Here is a 20,006-nt window from a genome sequence, read left to right as displayed (position 1 = left end):
GTTTGGGTATTTTCTCCTATTATAACGAGAAAATTATTAATCGATTTCTCCGTTATAATTGAGAGGTTGTAACTCCTATTATTTTTCTCGTAATAAATTCTTCTACCTTGTCCGTGGTTTTTACCCTTTGGGGTTTTCCACGTTAAATCCAGTGTTCCATTTATTACACTATTTCTCAAATTATTAGCTGCGACCCTGCTCTATCCGGTCCAGTTTTACAACAAAAACTATGTATCAATGTATGCACCTCCACATATAATTAGCCTTGTTATACGTGTGACAACTAGCCAATGAAAATACTTACCACGTCAAATCGTTTTCCCTGGCGATTGTAGTAATTTTCTTTGTTATTCTGACCATTGTACGCTGCATGTCTTTCTTAAAAGAAGATTCTCTTCACAATTTCATGGCTTATTGTTTATACATGAGTTGCTACTTTTTCTTGTCATTTTTGTTCTTTTGTTGTCCAGCCTTTTCAACGCAGACTATATAATATAGGGCCGTCTATGTGTAATATATCTATCTTTTGTCAAAACAATTGATTGATATATTACAGTATACTATATCAATCACATAAGTTTCTAATGTTAATACACTTTTATTACAAGTTGTCAACCTATTGAGCGTAAATGTGCAATAGTAATTTGTGGTTATAAAAAAATGTGCAATAGTAAGTAGAATTTTATATACACAACCAAATATATTAAAGGAAAAATAATTAAACAATCCGAATTTAAAATTGCTTGCGATAGTTCAAGTATGAAGGTTCTTGCATGCATCCAAGTGTGTTCAGTATAACCATTTTTTAGTTTAAGAAAACAACGTTGGATAAAGTGTTCTTAAACGTGTGTAAATATCCTTTATATAAATATCTGGATATTTTAATTTAAGATTTACGTCCAAAATTGAATCTAACGGAGAATTAGTGACGAAAGGTAAAAACAAAAAATTGAAGATTGACAAACTTGAGTCTAACCGGTGACCATTAGAGGAAATAAATTGGAAAAAATGCAAATGAATAAAATTATATGAATGAAAAGAAAAATTATTCCTTATCAATTTTGGGGAGGAACAAATTTGTTCTATATTCCTCTAGAATAAAAAGAATGAGAAAGAATAAAAATGAAAAACTATTCCTTATAAATGATAAAATTAAAAAGAAATAATAAAAAATGCATTATTCTTTTTCATTCCTTGGTCACCGGTTAGACCCCGTAAGAACAAATTTAATAATTTTATAATTTTATGAATTTTTTACAAACCATATACATGGGCTAGGGCAATTCTCCTAAATAGACAATTTTCAAGTTTTGATCACAAAAATAGACTACAAGGAGGAAAATGACCAAAATGTTTTATTTAATAGCTAAAAGACCCTAATACCTAAATATATAAAAAAATAAAAAAAAATAAAAAAATAATTTTTTTTATAGTTTTAGATTATACTAGGTCTTGACCCGCACAACCGTGCGGGTGATTATTTTATTTTTATACACATAATTATTTGTTTTACATGATTAATTGTAATATTAACCATATTACTAATTTTTTTTAATATAACATTTTAAAACACAACAATTTTATAGTTCACATGCAATAATTTAATTTATTTATTTTAAATTTTTCATATTTTAAATCATGTGATACAAAATTCTAAATTGAAAAATTTTACTGGTGAAAGATCAAAAAATTTATTGAAAAATATTATATAAAATTAATATCGTAGATTAATACAAAACTGTACATGTGTTTAGTTATAATTAGAAAATTAGTTAGATATTTTAAAAGTTCATTTTAGTTAAAAATAAATATAAATTTAATTTTAAAATAAACACGACATTAACTAAATATTCAAAAGTTTTGTTTAAGTGAAAAATGAATATACATTTATGTTAAACAAACACGAAATTACTTGATGCAATTATTATATAAAATATAAATAAAAAATATAAATAAAAAATTAAAAAATATATTTTTTAAAAAGTTTTAGATTATATGTTTTCAAATTCAAACTTTTTTATAATTTAAAAAAAAAGATTTTGAAATTATTTTTTATTCCTTTTTCAAATTTTCTTTTTGTAATTCAAAAATATTTTTTAAAAATATTTTAAAAATTTTTATTTTCAAATTTTTAGTATTTATTTTTTATGAAATTTTTAAATCTCAATCTCAAATCTCCACCTTTTAACTCTAAACCCTAAAGTTTGGATTAGTTAATCCTATGGGTATCCCCTAAACTATATTTGAGAAGTGATTTTGCCACATGTTATCTCTACAATCAATTTCACAAAACAAATATGACATGACTAATGAAATTGATGACATGGCTTCCGAAAAAATATGACATGGATAATTTTATTTAATGTTGATTTATATTTTTGGCAAACTTATTAGAATATGGTAATAATTCATATATTACATTTAATATTGATATTCTTTTTTGGTAAACTTTTTTAAAATATGGTAATAGCCCATACATCATCTATAAAATAAATATATTCATATATAACATTTCAAATTTTGAAATATTATTACTTTTGTATAATTATACATTTTGTATCACCAAAACTTTCAAAAATTTCTACAATTTAAAAAATATTAAATATCTAATCGTAAGATCATTAGTTTATTATATATATCTAAAAATATTATAAATATTTTTTAGGCTAAATTTTTGATAATTATACAATTTTATAACATTTTTATTAATTTTATACAAATTGATTTAACATACATCAAATTTATATTAAATATTAGTAAGAAAATAGTAAAATCTATAATATTTAATAAATTTTATTTTTAAATATAAGTTAGATTAAAAAAATTCATTAACATCTAATAAGTGTATATTTTACCTATTAACAATTAATGGGCTAGAAAAGCCCAAATAAAAGAAAAGTTTAGTCTTTCGTGCTTAGCTGTACAAAGACACTCTGGTTGTATCGAATGAGCTAACCCAACCAACAAAGAGCGTTCACCTCAAATTTTTTTTTTTTTTTGATTTAATCAAGAGTCTTCTCGCCCTCGCTCGACCCTCGTTCGTATCGGTTTCAATAATCTCATCCCTCTCTGCCTTACATTCTCTGTCACGAATCCTTGCCTTCCCTCCTTCATGGCTTCCTGTAAGTTTCTCTCACCTGTCTTTTGCTGTCTTGTCTAATCATACGAGTTCTTAACACGAGACCAGGTTCTTGTTCTCACATTCAAAAACTTGGATGATTTCATAGTTTTATCTTCTCTCATAGAATGATATTCATCGAAAAATATGGAAACTTTGGGGACTTCATTTGAACAATTTGATTTGATTTGATTTGGTTTATGCTGTGAATTGTGATCTTAAGTTCAAAGTTGCTTCCTTTACATTGAATTAAGCTTAATCTAATTTAATCATTTGTCATTTACACTCTCTGTAATTTAATTAAATAATGACTATTAGTTTCTTATAAATCCAATCAATACAGATACCATGAGATTTTCATACTGAATGCTTCTAGAGCTATCTCGGATTTGAGGGTGTAAACGAGACCTCGGTGTCTATTTCAGGTAGCCTAGGAGTTCCTAAGATTAAAATCTCAGCAGTAGACCTCAGTAGAGTAAGATCTGGAAGCTTACAGATACCATGCAATCAAAGAGTGTTGATTGGTCAAAGGCCGGTTAAGTACTTGAGTCTCAGGGCAACTCTTGGTTCTGTGAAAGCTCCCCAAGCGTCTACTGTCACAGCTGCTGAATCTGCAGGTACGTTTATCTCTCTATGCTTTATGATCTCTAGGTCTTTCTTCTATGATAGATGCACCGAGTGTTTCACATTGTGCGTAGAAGGGTATGTCTCTTATTTCTCCTTAAATGTTTTCTCAATTAACAATTTTATATCAATAGCTACTGTTGAAGTAGAAGATGCTGAAATGACCAAGCCATCTCCATTGAACGCTCAGCTTGTTCCCAAGCCCTCTGAGGTGGGATTTTGATTTGATTTTTGACTCTATGGGAACATGCTTTATAGGAATGTACTTTGCACAATAAAAAATAAAAAACATTTGGTTTGATTCCTTTATTCGATCTTGTAGGTGGAAGCTCTTGTAACTGAAATATGCGACTCCTCATCAATTGCAGAGTTTGAATTGAAAGTAAGGGCTCTGTAGTTATATTATTGCTCTTTTGATTAGTAGTGCTCAGCTAAGTTCTTTTAAAGGATTGTTATTCTAATATCTTCCACGTCTTTCATTTGCACACGCTAATAGCTGGGGGGTTTCCGCCTATATGTAGCAAGGAACTTAGCTGACAACAACAGTAGTCCACCACAACCTCAGCCCATTCCTGCTGCCGTTGCTGCAAGTGCAACCACGGAGGGTGTTGATTCGAATGGATCAGCTTCCTCTACTTCACTGGCTATCACAAAACCAACATCCTCAGCTGCTGATCAGGGTTTGGTGATTCTCCAATCTCCAAAAGTAAGAGACCACACAACTTAAAAGGCTAAATAAATGTCAGAAAGTCACCAAATCTAAATGCTGTGTGGGGGATATGCAGGTAGGGTTCTTCAGGAGATCCAAAACCATAAAGGGTAAACGCACTCCTTCGTCATGTAAAGAGGTAAAAGCCCAATCTTCTTGAGCAAGAAGATAGTGTTTGATTTTTATGGGGAGACGGCGCTCATTACTCTTGTCTTTGACTTTTGTTTACGCTTGACAGAAAGACCAAGTGAAAGAAGGTCAAGTTCTGTGCTATATTGAACAACTCGGTGGCCAGTTTCCAATCGAGGTTATTTCAATTTCTGATGTATTATTAATCATCTTATAACTCTTGCTTGTCACCAAGTCTGTTAACATTGCTCGTCTGTTTCTTGATCAATCTTCCAGTCTGATGTTACCGGCGAGGTTGTCAAAATACTCAGAGAGGATGGAGGCAAGTGTTATCTTCTTATTATTCTTTAACCTTTCTTAATACTCTTTGCCTAATGATTTTTTTTATTGTTTTCTAATTTCGAAACAGAGCCTGTAGGATACAATGATGCTCTCATATCAATCCTTCCTTCCTTTCCTGGGATCAAGAAGCTTCAGTAGTACTAGAACCAGACCTGAGCTTGGTTTTATGTTGTGAAACGTGCCTTGTGTATGTTTTTTTTTTTTTTTATAACAATATAAAACTTCATTCACATCTCTGTGTTTCTGTTTGTCTGAAAGTTCTTTTTTTAAGACACTGTTTTATTCTGTTCTTCTTTTTTTATATAAACAAGAACATTATGATACTTATTTCTTTCTTAGTACATAGACACACACACACACACAGATACGAGAGATTTATAGGTGATGATTTCTACTAAGCATTGCTGTTACTAACAGTTGATTCCAACCGTTTGGAGAAGAAGCTGCTTTCTGAATTTCTGTATAAATGCCTCTGCACTTTCGTTGATGTCACGTTCTTTCACTGCCCGCTTCTTCGCCGCCGGAATATTCTCCACCATCACCGCTCTCTTTGGATGTTCTCCGGCTTTCATCAGCTCGTAGGTTGATGATATGTAAGACGAAGACATTTGATGAGAAAAAACGTTGCTTCTTGGCACTGTTTCTACAACAATAAGACTTGTTGCTTAGTTTTTGTGCTTACTCAAATGATGATTTATATGAAGATATATATATATATATATATATATATATATATATATATATATATAGATATTTATGTGTATATTTTAATGTGTGTGTGAAGATGGCTCTAGACACAATGAACGTTTGATAGAATAAACTTTTTGGATCAGGATAACCATTGTTGTAATAATTAATGAAACCTAAGATACGCATGTGTTTGTGTAGATCACGTTTGTTTAGTAGAAAATATTCTACATTTGAAGTACTAATCTTTAGTGTTGTTTAAACTTTTTTCGGTTAAAGTTCTTTAAGAAATATTTCATGTATCCAAGAATCACTACTTCACTATTAAACATTGGAAAATCTGCCTTTTTTCACGAGTTAACATGAATTGGTAATTTTGAAGTCTCCAGAAGATAAGTATGATAAGTGATGTGCCGTGATGAAGACAACATAAGATATAAAGTATGGCCCGTGATGAAGGCATCATATCTTATGATTATGAATAATCTTCTTTTATATACGAAAGGATAAAATTATGGCCTAAAAATAGCTGCCTAAGTCTCTCTTTAGCCAAAGCATATATCCTTCGGGAGATATTTAGGGTCAAGAATAAGAGTTTTAAAGGCTAAACAGATTAATCCATGTGTCATATAGCTAAAAGAGAAATCATCCATATAAGTCTATTTATACTATTATTTGCAAAATGATTTTTCGCATTTGAACTTTCACGTTAGTGTTAGACTTACTAAATACATTATTACCTTTATTGAATAAATTCATCATAGAAATATAATTAAAATAACTTAAAAAGAAAAACATGTTTTGATAATAATTTTGTTTTATGGTCTTTGGATATAATAATTTGCACACATCGATACATGCATTAGCCCAATCCGTTTTTTTTATAAAAAACAATTTATTAAAATTATACTATTTAAAAAAAATTAAAATAATGATATTTTAAATTAATAATAAATAGTAATAAATAGTTATAAGATAATTATGCTTGTATGTGCGAACAAAACACCTAGTATGTATGCATTCACGAGAACCAAACTTTTTTAGATTAAAAATAAAATCTATACTATTATTTGCGAATTGATTTTTCGTAACAGAGTTCTTACGTTAAAAGTTAGACCGGTTAATGTCAAAGTTACTCTTAATAAATTCTTAAATATAACTTATTTATAATAAAAACGAACTTATATTAATAATATCATTTTAAAAAGAAGAAAGATAATTCTTATATATTGTATTGTTATCTTAATGAATATATATATATATATATATATATATATATATTAAATAAATAAAAAATATTTGTATATTATAATAATATCATATTTTAGATGACAAAAAAATAATAATATCATATTTTAAATAAGATAATTTTGATATATTGTGTTATTATCTGAAAATAATATTTTATTATTATAAATTTTTGAAATTAACATATACAATAATTTATAATCAATTATTAATCAAGTAAAAGAATTTGCATAAAGATATTTTCTAAAATATTTTTAATATTTGAGTGTTTTAAATAAAAAGTGTATCAAATATAAATAATTTGATGTTTGATTTAGTTTTGAGAAAAAGACAAAAATAACACTAAATCAAGTTTTTGTTCCCAAACTAGCATTCAAGGTCAAAAGTCACAAAAATATCACTTAATGTTTTATCAAAAGTCACAAACTTAGGGTTTAGAGTTAAATGGTGGAGTTTAGGATTTAGGGTTTAGGGTTTAGAATTTAAGGTTTAGGGTTTAGAGTTTAGGGTTTAAGGTTTAGAGTTTAGGGTTTAGGGTTTAGAATTTAAGGTTTAGGGTTTAGAATTTAAGGTTTAGGGTTTAGAATTTAAGGTTTAGGGTTTAGAATTTAAGGTTTAGGGTTTAGAATTTAAGGTTTAGGGTTTAGAGCTGAGAAATGAGGTTTTGAGGATAAGATTTCAAATTTTGAAAAATAAAAAAATTAAAATTTTCAAAGGATAAACTTAGAAAAGTGCTATTTTGGAGATTTGCCTTTTAGTTTTCCGAAGACGCAAATAATAATTTATCGCAGTAGTTTTGGTCATGGATATTCGTAATAAAATTATGTCTGTGCACGTGAGGGCAGTGTTAAATACAAAAACGAATATTTTTCTCAATATCCTTCCTAGCTATCGTGAGGGGGTCGATGGGTCCCCTAACTCGTTTCGACCCAAAACAACGTTTGCGTTCAAAATATAGCCTTCAGTACGACAAGTTGCATATTGGGCTTACTATCCTCTCTCGGCCCAAAGACGAGAGGGTTTATTCCGGTTAACAAGTTCCACCGCCGTCTCCCCTCCCAAATCGTCGTGATTCGCATTTCTCCATCACTCGACTCGACTGATTTGTATCTTCCTCTCCCACTGGTAAAAACCCCTCTCTTTCCGAGCCATCTTCTCTCCTTTTCTCTCTTCGATAGCTATATCAAGTCTAAAGGGTTTTGAAAAAGCTTTACTTTTTTTAGCTTTGAAAATTGCAATACTTCTATGTGCTTAGTACTGAGAACTGTTCGTGAGATACGAACAGATTCTGTTATCTTGTACTCTGTTTTGTTTGATTCTTCGTTTTGATTAGGAAGACAAAAGCGTTGGTTTGCTTTGTGTATATATTCCGACATTGAAAGAAGAAGAAAAAAAAACACAAAGCTTGTTTCTTTTTGTTGTTGCAGGTGTAACGGAGATGCGAGGGATCTCGAGTAGATCGCTTTATTCTTTGAGCCGATCGCTGTTATCACGCGTAAGTCACGGGATCACAGTGGCGACATCAGGTGGATGCTCCCGGGAAACTCGTGCGCTAGGTTCACTGTGGTCTGCTCTTCAAAGCCGCGGCGTTAAAGTTAACGCCATTCAGGTAGAGTTCCTACTCATTTGATTAGCAGAGTTATTATTATTGCTCGTTTTCTTGTGCTCACTCTGAGTTCTTGGTTGTTTTTTTTTTTTTTCCAGTTAAGGCCAGGGAACGTTATTGAACGAACAGGTTTGGCGGCTTTTCTCCTTTTCTGTTATATATCAGAGCGTTTATGGATAGGTATGAATCTAACTCAATTTTGGATGGAACGTGGACTTTTTCAGGACGTACTTTCCGGGTTAGTCATTTGGACATTTGTTTCATCATGTTTTCAGTCTTTTTTGGTTCTTCTACGTATTGATAAACACGATTGTTTTTTTTGTTCCTGTTATAGGTTGTAGAATCAGAGCATAAACAACAAGGCAGAGGAGGAGCCTCCATACAGGTATGCATTTGGAACTCCAAAATGTCATTTCATCATATTAGCTGTGAAAGCACCAGCTTAGGAATGCAGAAACTGATCATGTTAAGCTGATTAGGCGTGTGGCTTGTTATTTGATATGGTTTTGTTAATTATAAGTTTCTTTTTTTTTTCTTAGCCTTTGCTACTCGACTTGTTCTATTTTATCAATAGTTACCTTGTCTTTTTCTGTTGATATTCTCTTTCTTAGCCTCAATACTTGCACCTCTCTTTTTTCTTTGCGGGAAACAGGTTGAGCTTCGAGATGTTGACAACGGGAGCAAACTTAACCTGCGGTTTGGACCTGAGGAGTCCGTTGAGAGTATGCTGCTTATCCCATTAACATTCAGAGCCTAGCGTAACTATATCATATATTATTTTGGTGTGATATTGATTTTTGGATCAATCTATTACTGCAGAGGTTTTTGTTCAGGAGAAATCGTTCACATGTTTATATACTGAGGGAGATACTGCATTCCTGATTGAGTGAGTCCTCCTTACCTGTTTCGTAGACTTTATATATTTTGCAGGATCATGAGTTGTAAAATATGATTGCCTATTCGACAGGCCCGATACGTTTGAGCAAGTTGAGGTGCCATTGGACATATTTGGCAAAGCTGCTGTATATTTAAAAGGTTGGTGTAGCAACAACATCAGTCCGCTTTGTTTGTTTTGCTAGAATCCATTTGCATGTTCTATAACTGCTAACGTATTCTGTTGATTCTTTCCTTCCCTTTGATATATGTTCGTGTGTTGACAGAGGAAATGAGAGTCCAGTTGCAGCTGTATGATGGAAGAGCTTTATCTGCATCTGTCCCTAAGCATGTCACATGCACGATCCAAGAAACTCAACTTCCCATGAAAGGCTTAACCTCAGCTCCTCGGTATGTCTTTCCTTTCGAGATCAGGAAAACTTTTCACTTTTTTCTTCGGTATATGTCTCTTTACATATCGTTGATTCTTACCATCGTCTTTCTCAACAATGGCGAATGAAACTGCAGTTACAAGAGAGCTCTCCTGGATAATGGTTCTACTATTCAAGTAAAATCTCTCTTTCCTTTGGAAGTTACAGCAATTCAAGTTCTTTTACCTTGAATCTTTCTTGTGATCAAGAAACTAGTCTGATTGCTCTAAGCCTCTAACAATTCCATTGGTATCCTCAGGTACCATCTTATCTGGAGGCAGGGGAAAAGATTGTGATAAACACTGAGGATGATTCTTTTGTCAAGAGGTAAATCAAGCCAACTCTTTAATTTAGTGCCAAGATGTTCATTGCTGTTACATAATTGCTTAACAGTCTTCTTCTTGCGTTTTTTTTTGTGTACAGAGACAACAAATAAAACGACTTGCATAGTCAAAATGGCGCCGTCTCTTATGGAGGAAGTTTTATGTTGAGAAGCGTTTTAATAGAAAGATTAAGATGCTAATGTTACTGTTATTCAAGTTCTCATAATCTATGAACACCTTCATTGATTAAGGTGTTACAATTTCTATACGAAAATTTACAGATTCTTGTAAAACATGAGTGTGTGTCTGTCTTTCAATAAAAGCGAGGGCTTTGATCAAAACTTAGAATGTTGATTGCTGATTAGTGTTAAGTGTTAACCATTTACTCCCTCTATCTCTCTTTTATCTACCTGTGCGTAACTTAACTTCTTCAATCCAAGTTTTAGAGAACATTTTAAACAACATGGTTGTCTAGCTGTAATAACCAAAAAAAAAACAAAAAAAACAAAAGTAAAACGATAAATCAAACAGATCTTAATAAAATTCATACAAAACTGAACGGGGCAATACTTCCTTTGTCTTCTCCGATCAAACATCAAATGGTTTCGTTGCCAGTGAAGCCACTCTTCGTCGTCGTTTTGACCTTTTCTCTCCTCCTCGCCGTGATCTTGCTATCTCCGTCGCCTCAGTTCGTGAACACTCCACTCTCCTCGGTTTCTCTGCTGTAAGTGAGTCTATAGATTTCTTTGTCTTTGGATCAAACCTATACAAAATTGGAAATGTTAGATATTTAGCTGGGTAACAATCGATCGATGGTTCTTGAAGATAGGCCTACATGATGATACTAAAATTAACTTAAAGTTTCCAGCTTTATCTCTTTATTGGCTTGTGTTTGTAGAGATATATAACTTGAGGTTTTGTCATTTGCTTCAGTGATTATGATATATGGAGTGTCAAGAGGATAGCAGAGTGGCGTCCTTGCAAATGGTGGTTACATGGACATCTCACTCGTATGTGACTCCTTTTCTCTATCCTTTTAAGTAGTAGCTTTGTTCAGTAAGAGTGACTCCTGTGTTAGATCTGAATGTGAAGATATAAGTAGCTTTAGATGGTTTGTTCAGATTCTTTGTATATTGTTTAGAAAAAAAGGCATTGCTTGTTGTTTTCGCTGAAGTTATTTGTTTGTTTATATTCTGAGTCCAAAGAATACTTTTGAACGGCTTTCATTGCAGACATCTGCTTTGGTTTTTTGTTCAGCTCTACCTGCTAAAAGCAGTGGATTCATCCGCATTGATTGCTTTGGTGGCCTCAATCAGATGAGACGCGATGTAAGTGTTTTGGACCAATGTTTCTTACTTTCTCTTCATAAAGCAATCATTGATCATGTGACGCTCTTACAGTTGTGTGATGGTGTTGGAATCACTCGTCTATTAAATGCCACGCTTGTTTTACCCAAATTTGAGGTAGCTGCCTATTGGAATGAGTCAAGGTAGTGTAACCTCTTTACCTCTTTTAAGCTTCTTTAGTTTGGTATCACTTTTGTAAACAAGATGTTTTTTGCTGCAGTGGATTTGGAGATGTGTTTGATGTAGACTACTTTATTCAAAAGATGAATGGCTTTATCAAAGTTGTCAAGGATCTTCCCACAGATATATCATCAAAAGAGCCATTCAGAGTAGACTGCAGCAAAAGGAAAGGTCAATTCGATTACAGAGAAACCATTCTCCCACTATTACTAGAACATCATTACATCTCTCTAACACCTGCAATGAGCCAGCGCAGAGACAGGTACATGTTTTTTTTTTGTCACACTGTTGAATCTTATAGTCTCTTATTCTCAGCATTTGCGTGGTTACGTTTCAGGTATCCCCAATACGCAAAAGCCACCCTCTGCCAAGCTTGTTACTCAGCTCTACGCCTCACTACCTCCTTGGAGAAGAAGGCCCTCGAGCTTTTAGATGCCATACCCAAACCTTTTCTATCACTTCACCTCAGATTCGAGCCTGATATGGTAGCATACAGCCGATGCGAATACCCGAACCTATCCCCTTCCTCACTTGCTGCTATTAAAGCTGCCGGAGGAGAAGACAAAAAACCATGGACAGGAGAGATAGCTCAGAGCTGGAGAAAGCGAGGCAAGTGTCCTCTGACTCCTAACGAAACAGCGTTGATGCTTCAGTCACTAAGAATCCCAACGACCACAAACATATACTTAGCAGCTGGAGACGGTCTGCTGGAGATGGAAGGTTTCACATCGGTTTATACAAAGGTGTTCACAAAGTCTGATCTTCTAAACCGTGAAGATTTCACGAGAATGCATGGTAACACAAAAGCTGCGTTGGATTATTACGTTTCCATCAGCAGCGACGCCTATGTAGCTACTTACTTTGGAAACATGGATAAGATGGTTGCAGCCATGCGAGCTTATAAAGGGATGCATAAGACTCTGTTCTTGAGTAGAAAGGCGTTTGCAGAGCTGACTTCTCAGGGACTTGAAGAGGAAGAGCTGAAGAAAGCTCTTTGGGAGGTTCATAGGAATGATTTTGAAATTGGCAGAGGATCTGCATTGCCCGACTGTTTCTGTGAGTTCAAGCTGTAATTTACAGACACAAGTTATAGTTTTTTTTTTTTTTTGACACTGAGTGGAAGTCACAGACAAGAATACTGTCACAAAAACTATATAAATTTATAAAAATATGGCTTATAAGAATCTAAGGTTCAATTATGAACTCTGTTTTGTTATTCGGTTTAAGGACATGAAACTACAAAAAGATGATGAGGGTTGCAATTGCAGAAGCCACTTCTCCTCTGTAGAGTCGTCTTTATGTATGTTGTTTCAGTCTTTGGATGTTATAACGAGCAGACCCATTGCACCAATGAGTAAATACTGAAAGAATATAAACAAAGAGCTTATAGTGAGTCTCAAACCATAAACATATATTATAAACGCAGGCCCCTGTGTAAGAAGATTGTACCTTGATGATAGGCTTTTCTGTCATGATAATAGTCACCCATCCAACGTACGGCAAGAAACTGAGAAATACGAAAATGAAATCATTTACACTACTATTGATCTTTATCGAATCATCTTCAGTGAGGTCATGCGGTTTGTTCTTTGTTTCACCATCTCGGGCAGGTTTAGAGTACTTACCCAACAGCTCTGCCCATTATATGGTGGCGATGAAGCCACATTTGTCCATCAGCGTAGAGACCGATGTCATCCACATCATTGTTGTCACCTGGAAAAATGCAAAAGGTGGTGTCAACTAATCCATGAATAGACACAGTTTACTGTAAATGGGTTTAACATTCAAACAAAGAAAAGCTAGCACCTTTTGTTAGAACATCAACTTTTCCAGTAGTTTTCCTCTCATGAACCTGTAGTGTGATAGTAATATCTTAATACTATACTCACTTCAATCTTTAGAAATGGTAACGAGAAAGTGTTAAAGAAAAGAACATTACTTCAATGACACGATGGACGATTGGTATATCACGACCCTGAAAGAAGAAGAAGAAGCATAATCAAGACAAGTTAAACCAATAAGGAGACAGGAAACTGGGAGGAACAGAACAAGAGAGAGAGAGACTTGCATCAATTTTGAAAACAACAATCTCGCCTGTTCTAATGGGGTCCTTGGTCATGCGCAAGAACAATATATCCCCCTGTAACATTTGCCCTCGAACTGATTACAAACTCATTTCAAAATAGCAGGAGCAAAAAGAACCAAAGATAGAGAGAAACACATACTCTCTGAAAGGCAGGTTCCATGCTTCCAGAGAGAACAACCACTACAGGAGATTCAGTGCCAGTCACACACATCATAGCCTTCCATAATATCAATGCAGACGTCACGATCATACCTAACAACCAATAAAAAAAAAGGTAACACCTTTATTCAAAAAACATTATGTAACAGTGATCGTTATCCCAAAAAAAAAACGATGTCCGTGGTGCAATGTTAGCGTATTGGTTAAACGGTTTGATATAGAATTCAAATCCAGATGAGGTTTGAATTAGTGATATGGAAACGAACCGAGCGTAACGGCCTGAGTGAGAAGCTGACGGATCTTGATTGATTTGATGGAATCCACTGTTTCTCCGATCCAACCCATCATTGTTCGATCCGCTGAAGAAGTTTCTCTTCGCGCGTTTCAGTTAAGAAGAAGAAGAAGAAGCAAACAGATTTCTCCACTAGCGCTTTTGGAAGGTAATCGGTTTATATCTCGGTTTGCCACTGCCAGCCAAACCGGTTTAATTATTAAATGAATTTAACTTTAAATGTTAGACCTTCGGCTATACACAACTTTGAACCGGTTTTGTCTTGGCCCACATATGAGCCCACAATTGGCGCAGTTTCATAGGGGAAATGATCTGATACAGAGGAAAAGGTAAACAAACCTACCTTAATTTGTGGGTTACATCAAAAAATAAATAAAAAATTCATTGTTGAAAGTTGGAGAGCGATGACCATACTTTCCGATCTTCCACCAGATTTGGTAAAGGAGATCCTCTCTAGGGTTCCGCTGAGGTCTCTGATAAGTGTCCGATATACTTGCAAACAATGGAACATTTTATCCAAAGATGGGACGTTTTTAAAGAAGCTGATCAAGCAAGAGCAAGGGAAGAGGACTATCTGGCGATTGTGTTGATTAACTCTATAAGTCTGTATTTAATGAGAATATCAATCTATATAGTTTATTTCCGTAGCGCATCTTTTTTCATTTGGTTTGGTTTCTTTTTGTCATGGCTCTTGTCCTGTTCTTCTCTATGTAATAATTAATTGTTGGTCACTTCTGGTTTGTAAGCAACTCCTCTGATTCTGCTCACCTTATTGTGTAAGAACATTTTGTCCTGGCATGACATGCAGGGTAAGCCGTAAGCATTGAATAATTGGATTAGGTAGAATATTTAGGAATTATCTAAATATATTTTACTTATGAGATTAGGAAATTGTCCAGATCTCTATATAAGATGTCAAAGATCTAAGATTTATCCCGGCATCCCATCTGGGGTGCTTATTTTTTTTTTTTTCTCTGATTAAAAAGAAAAAAATTTTTAAAACCCACAATCGCGGACCGCCACATGTTAGTGGAGCCCGCGAACAGTCGAAAAATCTCCCCAAGATCGCTGCTTATTTAGGCAGCAGAAGCATCCTTATTTTCGAAAATGGTGGGATCCATCCACTATTTTATTCTTATTTTTTAAGCACCCCCTTAAGCTTCCATGGTTAATGCTGCTCTTACATAACTTATGAGTTTAAAAATTGTTTAGAGAATTTTCTAGAAGTTGTTCTTTAAATTTTGATCTTAATAATCTATAAATTCTATAAGCATAACAACAGAACATGTTACGGAGTGTTATGGAGTTTCTGGCAATATTACTCCAAGTTCATGAAGCAGAAAACAGAGCCAATTTATCTTTGATGCTGTCTGAGAAATGGTTTTATATTCAGCTTCCGTTGAGCTTCAAGACAAGGCCACCCTAGAGATTTTGGGGGTTGCAGGCGATTTAGTTAAGATTTCAATTTTTTTTAAAAAATTTGGAATCTTATGCATATGTAATTTTCTTCAAAAAAATTGTGGACGGTAAAAAATCCACTAAGTCTCTCAACAATATAAATTTTTTTTTTCTGTTTTGTAATTTAAGAAACTTATGCTAAGTTTTAAGTGTCTATTGGTTAGAAACTCACTTAAAAATTCTTAGAAATATAGTATTAATATTTTCATTATAACTTAATACTTATATATAATTGAACATATGTATAATGGTACTTCATAGATAATAATTTTATTTTATGAGTTATCAAAAAATAAAAAAAAAAACAGCATACAAACAATTTATTTGATATTTTGAACCACGGTGTATTTGATTTATTTTGAGAAGAAAATTCAGCCACTTACATGACAACATGTGTTTTGAATTTATTCTCTCACACCATCCTCAAAGTCCCTCCGTAAAGAGTCGACCCTGATCATTTTCATTTTAAAAATTAAGTTTTTAATTCATTAATATTAGTTTTTGATTTTTTAATTTGTGGACTCATTGAGAATTACCTGCTGCGGGTGCTCTTAGGAAAATGTTTCATTAGGTTTTGTCCAGAACCGACCCTGCTTCGAGAAACTGTGATTACTTGCGAGCAGACCAAGATACAAGGTTCTAACCCAGAAACATACAGATCGGCGTGTCTTTTCATCTCAGCCCAATCACTATCGCTATATATTCAGTGAGTGGAGTCATATTTTTTTTTTAGAAGAGATTGCCATGGTAAGAATTCCTTTAACATATCTGAGAATCAGTTTTATTGAAATTAGTAACAGTAGCTGATGCATCTTTTGACATAAGTAGTTCCATTGCAGCAGTCACCAAAAGTAACAAAAATAGATTACGCTCAAAACTCACCATTGCTTACACTTGAGCAAAAACTAGAAATCAGAGTAGATAACTTAGCTTACACGTTGAACGTTAACCTAACTACCACTCTCGTATCACTCTAAATTGGAGTAGCCTACATGAAGAGCCCATCATCGGCCCAGTTTCATTCACCGCCGTCAGAGAATCTGTAACAGAGGAGAAAAGCAGAGGAAAAGGAGTACTTTACTAAAGATTAAACCTAACTTAAATCTCGTTAAAGACACGATGACGATGACGATGACGATGATGTCCAAGCTATCGACGGAGCTACTCGAGGAGATCCTCTCAAGGGTCCCGATGACATCTATGAGATCAGTCCGATGCACTTGCAGAAACTGGAACACTATTTGCAAAGACGCAACCTTTACAAAGAAGCACCTTTCTCAGACAACAAGCGAAGGCGAGATTTTGACGGTCGTGATGATGAACTGTAGTCTTCATCTGATGAGGGTCAATCTCCAAAGAGTAGGACTTGATCATCCAACGATAAAAACTACAGGTAAACTCATTAGCCTTGACGATTCATACCAAGTCGTTGTATCTCGAGTGTGTCACTGCGACGGTTTGTTGCTATGCACAACCGAAGCCTACTCTTGGCTCGCCGTTTGGAACCCTTTCACAAGCCAAACTCGGTGGATTTGCGTTGAGCCCACATCTGTTCGCCACAGAAAGATTTGGTACTCTCATGCTCTCGGGTACGAGGAAGGCAAGTCTTTCCGCATCTACAAGATCTTGAGATTCGCTGGAAATGTTCACGAAATCTATGCGTTGAAGAGCTCTGATTCTTGGAGAGTTCTTGATGTTAACACAGACTGGGATATAGGTTACGATAACCACGGCGTTTCGTTGAAAGGAAACACGTACTGGTACGCTAAGGTAGCAGGAGGAGTAGGTTTCTTGCTCTGTTTTGATTTCACGAGAGAGAGATTCGGACCGCTTATGCCTCTGCCGTTTGAGTGTTTTTCAGAAGATGCTGTGATTCTGTCTAGTGTTGGAGAAGAGCAGCAGCAGCAGCTTGCGGTTTTGTTTCAGCATCGCGAGACGTTTGAGATGGAGGTTTGGGTTACGACTAAGGTTGAGCCCGATGCTGTGTCGTGGAGCATGTTCTTTGCGGTTGATATGGGGCCGTTGACTGGTTTTCGGTTTAACACCGGTGGTAGTTTCGTCGTAGACGAGGAGAATGCAGCTGTGGTTGTCTTTGATGAAGATAGGAATGTGGAAAAACCGACTCGCAACACTGCTTACATCGTTGGGTTTGGAGAGAGTAGTTACTTCAGGGAAGTTGATTTAGGGAAGATTACAACAGGGAAAGAGGGTTTTCCGCATGCGTGCTCCTATGTTCCAAGTTCAGTGCAAACTTAATGGCATATATATATATATTGATTTGGTTTGTTGAAGCCAGTATATTTTCTCTCTCTTCTAATCACCTTCGAATGCATATATGATTTGTCAACTAATTTTAATGGAAAGAACTGTGTATTATAATGTGTGGTATGCTTTGAATAACCAACCTATCTTGATAAGACTGAGGGATTGGTGAGATGGCACATCCTTTCTTTACATTTAATCTTTTGACTCAATCCCAATGGTGGTCTGGCTTGTATATTTTTATCTCTTGTATGACTGGATCTCTCTATGCTCCTATTGAATAAATGGCTTGATGTATCTTAATTTCTCTTAAGCAAGAGATTGGATTTGGAATTATAAGATATGGAGACCATTTCATTTCTAGTTGTCTATGTGTTTGCAATGTAGGGATCTTGTCATGGGTAAAATAACCTGAGACCGAAAATAACCCGCCCAGAAAAAAAACCTGAATTTAAAAAACCCTAAAACTAACAAAATCGACCATTTTAGAGTTATTCACGGATACTATTTTTTTCAAAAAATTATAGTTAACTAATAAATCAATTTTACCTTTAAAAAAATTTTAAATCAGTTTTGTAATATATGACTATTTATGTGTCCAATCATGTTTCTTACATTTTGTTTATTTTTAATTTGTAAATTGTTTTAAGTGTTGTAAATTTGCAGTAATTTTATGTTTATGACAGGTTTCTTGATTAGTACAAAATGAAAATAGTTCAACAACAGTCCACATCCATCAATGACATCAACATAAGTTTATATAAGCTTTTAGGTCATTAGTCTATTACTACATGATTATCCAGTCAAAACAAATAGTAGTTAAAGTAATAAACTAGATATAATCACTCTTAACACCATAGAATTTTACATAATTATCAAATTTTAATACTATGTGCACGAGCACCTACGAGATCACCACGCCGAAGAGCTATCCCCAAACGGCAATGTCCTCATATTCTCGGCATTAAGAACTACACTACAAGAAAACGTGCCCATGGCAACGAAGATTTACGACGAAAGAAGTTACGAGGAATCCAACTTTCGTCGTAAACGCCATGTAAATTTACGACGAACAGTTTTCGTCGTAAAATCCATGTAAGTTTACGACGAATGTACGTGGAATGAGAAATACGTCGTAATCATTACATCGACATTACAACGAAACATGTTACCGTTATATTTAGGTGAAAACGTGTATTCAATGCGCTTTAACTTACCTAATTTCGTCGCAAAGTCGTTGTAAATATTATGTTAAAACCATGTAAAATCCATGTAAAATATTCCTAAAAAAAAAATTAAAAAAAAACAAAAAAATAAAAAATAAAAAAATAAAATTTTCGAGTTTAATTGAAAAACGAAAATTGGAATGGAGTGTGATGTAGAAAAAAAAAATTTCAAAAAAAATTTCAAAAAAAAATTTAAGAAAAAAATGGCTGGTGGCGGTAGTATTTACGAGTTACGGAGTTGGATGTATTTGCACAAAGATTCCGACGGGAGGGTGACGAACGCATTTCTGAGCGGGCTAGAGACATTCATGCACCAGGCGGGCTGTACACCGATCACACAGGAAAGCGGTAAGATGTTCTGCCCCTGTCGAAAATGGGATATACATGATGATGATTTCTATGAGCAGATGAGGGGAATGGAAATATGTCCGTCGCGCTTCGCTCACAGAGACACTACAGATGCATTGGGGATAACCGAGGATATTGAAGCCTTGTTCGCGAAGATTGGCCTGGGATACATCTTCGATCTTCACTGTGATTGCTATGCTGACTTGACCAGGCAGTTCCTCGCATCAGCCCGCCTCTACCATCCTGACGAGGACAACCCAGTTGCTGATAAGGCGATGTTCTCCTTCATTGTGAACAGGCAGTACCACTCCATGACCATCTTTCAGCTGTGCGACGTCTTTGGGTTCGGGAAAGGACGTCAATCTTGTGTTCCTGACTTCCCGGAACACAATGATTTCTGGACATTCATCGCTTCAGGAAACTTCATCTCTCGAGAGGCAAAGCAAGCGAGAATACGTAGCCCTGTTCTGCGATATGCAGTGAGAGTGATCAGCAGTGTTATCTATGGGAAGACGGAACCCGCTGCAGTGACAAAAGATGAGCTAGCTCTTCTGTTCAT

At 34.6% G+C, this 20,006-nt stretch overlaps 5 protein-coding genes across 9 annotated transcripts in view; 4 read left to right on the top strand and 1 right to left on the bottom strand.

Moving 5' to 3' along the window:
- LOC106294782 (putative F-box protein At3g17620) overlaps positions 1-18,156 on the top strand; it is a 24,881-nt gene extending 6,725 nt beyond the window's left edge. The window contains exon 3 of one of the 2 annotated variants that reach the window (XM_013730441.1): positions 16,740-18,156. In XM_013730441.1, the coding sequence (XP_013585895.1) occupies positions 16,743-17,867 (1,125 nt within the window). In that variant the 5' untranslated portion in view covers positions 16,740-16,742 and the 3' untranslated portion in view covers positions 17,868-18,156. Of the gene's footprint in view, positions 1-16,573 lie in introns of those variants that run through there. The other variant, XM_013730439.1, reaches the window with a different exon arrangement.
- Positions 3,014-5,247, top strand: LOC106294783 (biotin carboxyl carrier protein of acetyl-CoA carboxylase). Its single transcript, XM_013730442.1, has 9 exons — positions 3,014-3,122; positions 3,544-3,735; positions 3,877-3,953; positions 4,065-4,124; positions 4,239-4,448; positions 4,528-4,590; positions 4,690-4,758; positions 4,857-4,902; positions 4,990-5,247. The coding sequence occupies exons 1-9, from the start codon at positions 3,113-3,115 to the stop codon at positions 5,058-5,060; spliced, it is 798 nt and encodes a 265-aa protein (XP_013585896.1). The 5' UTR covers positions 3,014-3,112; the 3' UTR covers positions 5,061-5,247.
- On the top strand, positions 7,851-10,444 carry LOC106294784 (elongation factor P). Its single transcript, XM_013730443.1, has 12 exons — positions 7,851-7,982; positions 8,285-8,466; positions 8,562-8,592; positions 8,688-8,701; positions 8,798-8,848; positions 9,116-9,185; positions 9,283-9,349; positions 9,431-9,498; positions 9,624-9,747; positions 9,865-9,904; positions 10,027-10,094; positions 10,191-10,444. The coding sequence occupies exons 2-12, from the start codon at positions 8,296-8,298 to the stop codon at positions 10,201-10,203; spliced, it is 717 nt and encodes a 238-aa protein (XP_013585897.1). The 5' UTR covers positions 7,851-7,982; positions 8,285-8,295; the 3' UTR covers positions 10,204-10,444.
- LOC106294781 (uncharacterized protein At1g04910-like) lies at positions 10,594-12,782 on the top strand. Of its 4 annotated transcripts, none has more exons than XM_013730435.1 (6): positions 10,594-10,814; positions 11,024-11,100; positions 11,348-11,418; positions 11,491-11,579; positions 11,657-11,878; positions 11,954-12,782. In XM_013730435.1, the coding sequence occupies exons 1-6, from the start codon at positions 10,690-10,692 to the stop codon at positions 12,687-12,689; spliced, it is 1,320 nt and encodes a 439-aa protein (XP_013585889.1). In that variant the 5' UTR covers positions 10,594-10,689; the 3' UTR covers positions 12,690-12,782. The 4 variants fall into 4 exon arrangements, with proteins under 4 accessions (XP_013585889.1, XP_013585890.1, XP_013585892.1 ...); XM_013730436.1 differs by having other exon boundaries at positions 10,621-10,814; positions 11,323-11,418; XM_013730438.1 differs by having other exon boundaries at positions 10,674-10,818.
- LOC106294786 (signal peptidase complex catalytic subunit SEC11C-like) lies at positions 12,887-14,270 on the bottom strand. Its single transcript, XM_013730445.1, has 8 exons — positions 14,128-14,270; positions 13,842-13,954; positions 13,685-13,756; positions 13,556-13,591; positions 13,423-13,468; positions 13,242-13,329; positions 13,066-13,123; positions 12,887-12,977 (listed from the first exon to the last, which is right to left on the bottom strand). The coding sequence occupies exons 1-8, from the start codon at positions 14,207-14,209 to the stop codon at positions 12,927-12,929; spliced, it is 546 nt and encodes a 181-aa protein (XP_013585899.1). The 5' UTR covers positions 14,210-14,270; the 3' UTR covers positions 12,887-12,926.
- Positions 18,157-20,006: the final 1,850 nt, after the last annotated feature.

Source organism: Brassica oleracea, chromosome C5 (genome assembly GCF_000695525.1).
Source record: "Brassica oleracea var. oleracea cultivar TO1000 chromosome C5, BOL, whole genome shotgun sequence".
NCBI lineage: Eukaryota > Viridiplantae > Streptophyta > Magnoliopsida > Brassicales > Brassicaceae > Brassica > Brassica oleracea.
Note: the sequence above shows the minus strand (reverse complement) of the source record. Positions and strands in the feature narration are given on the sequence as shown.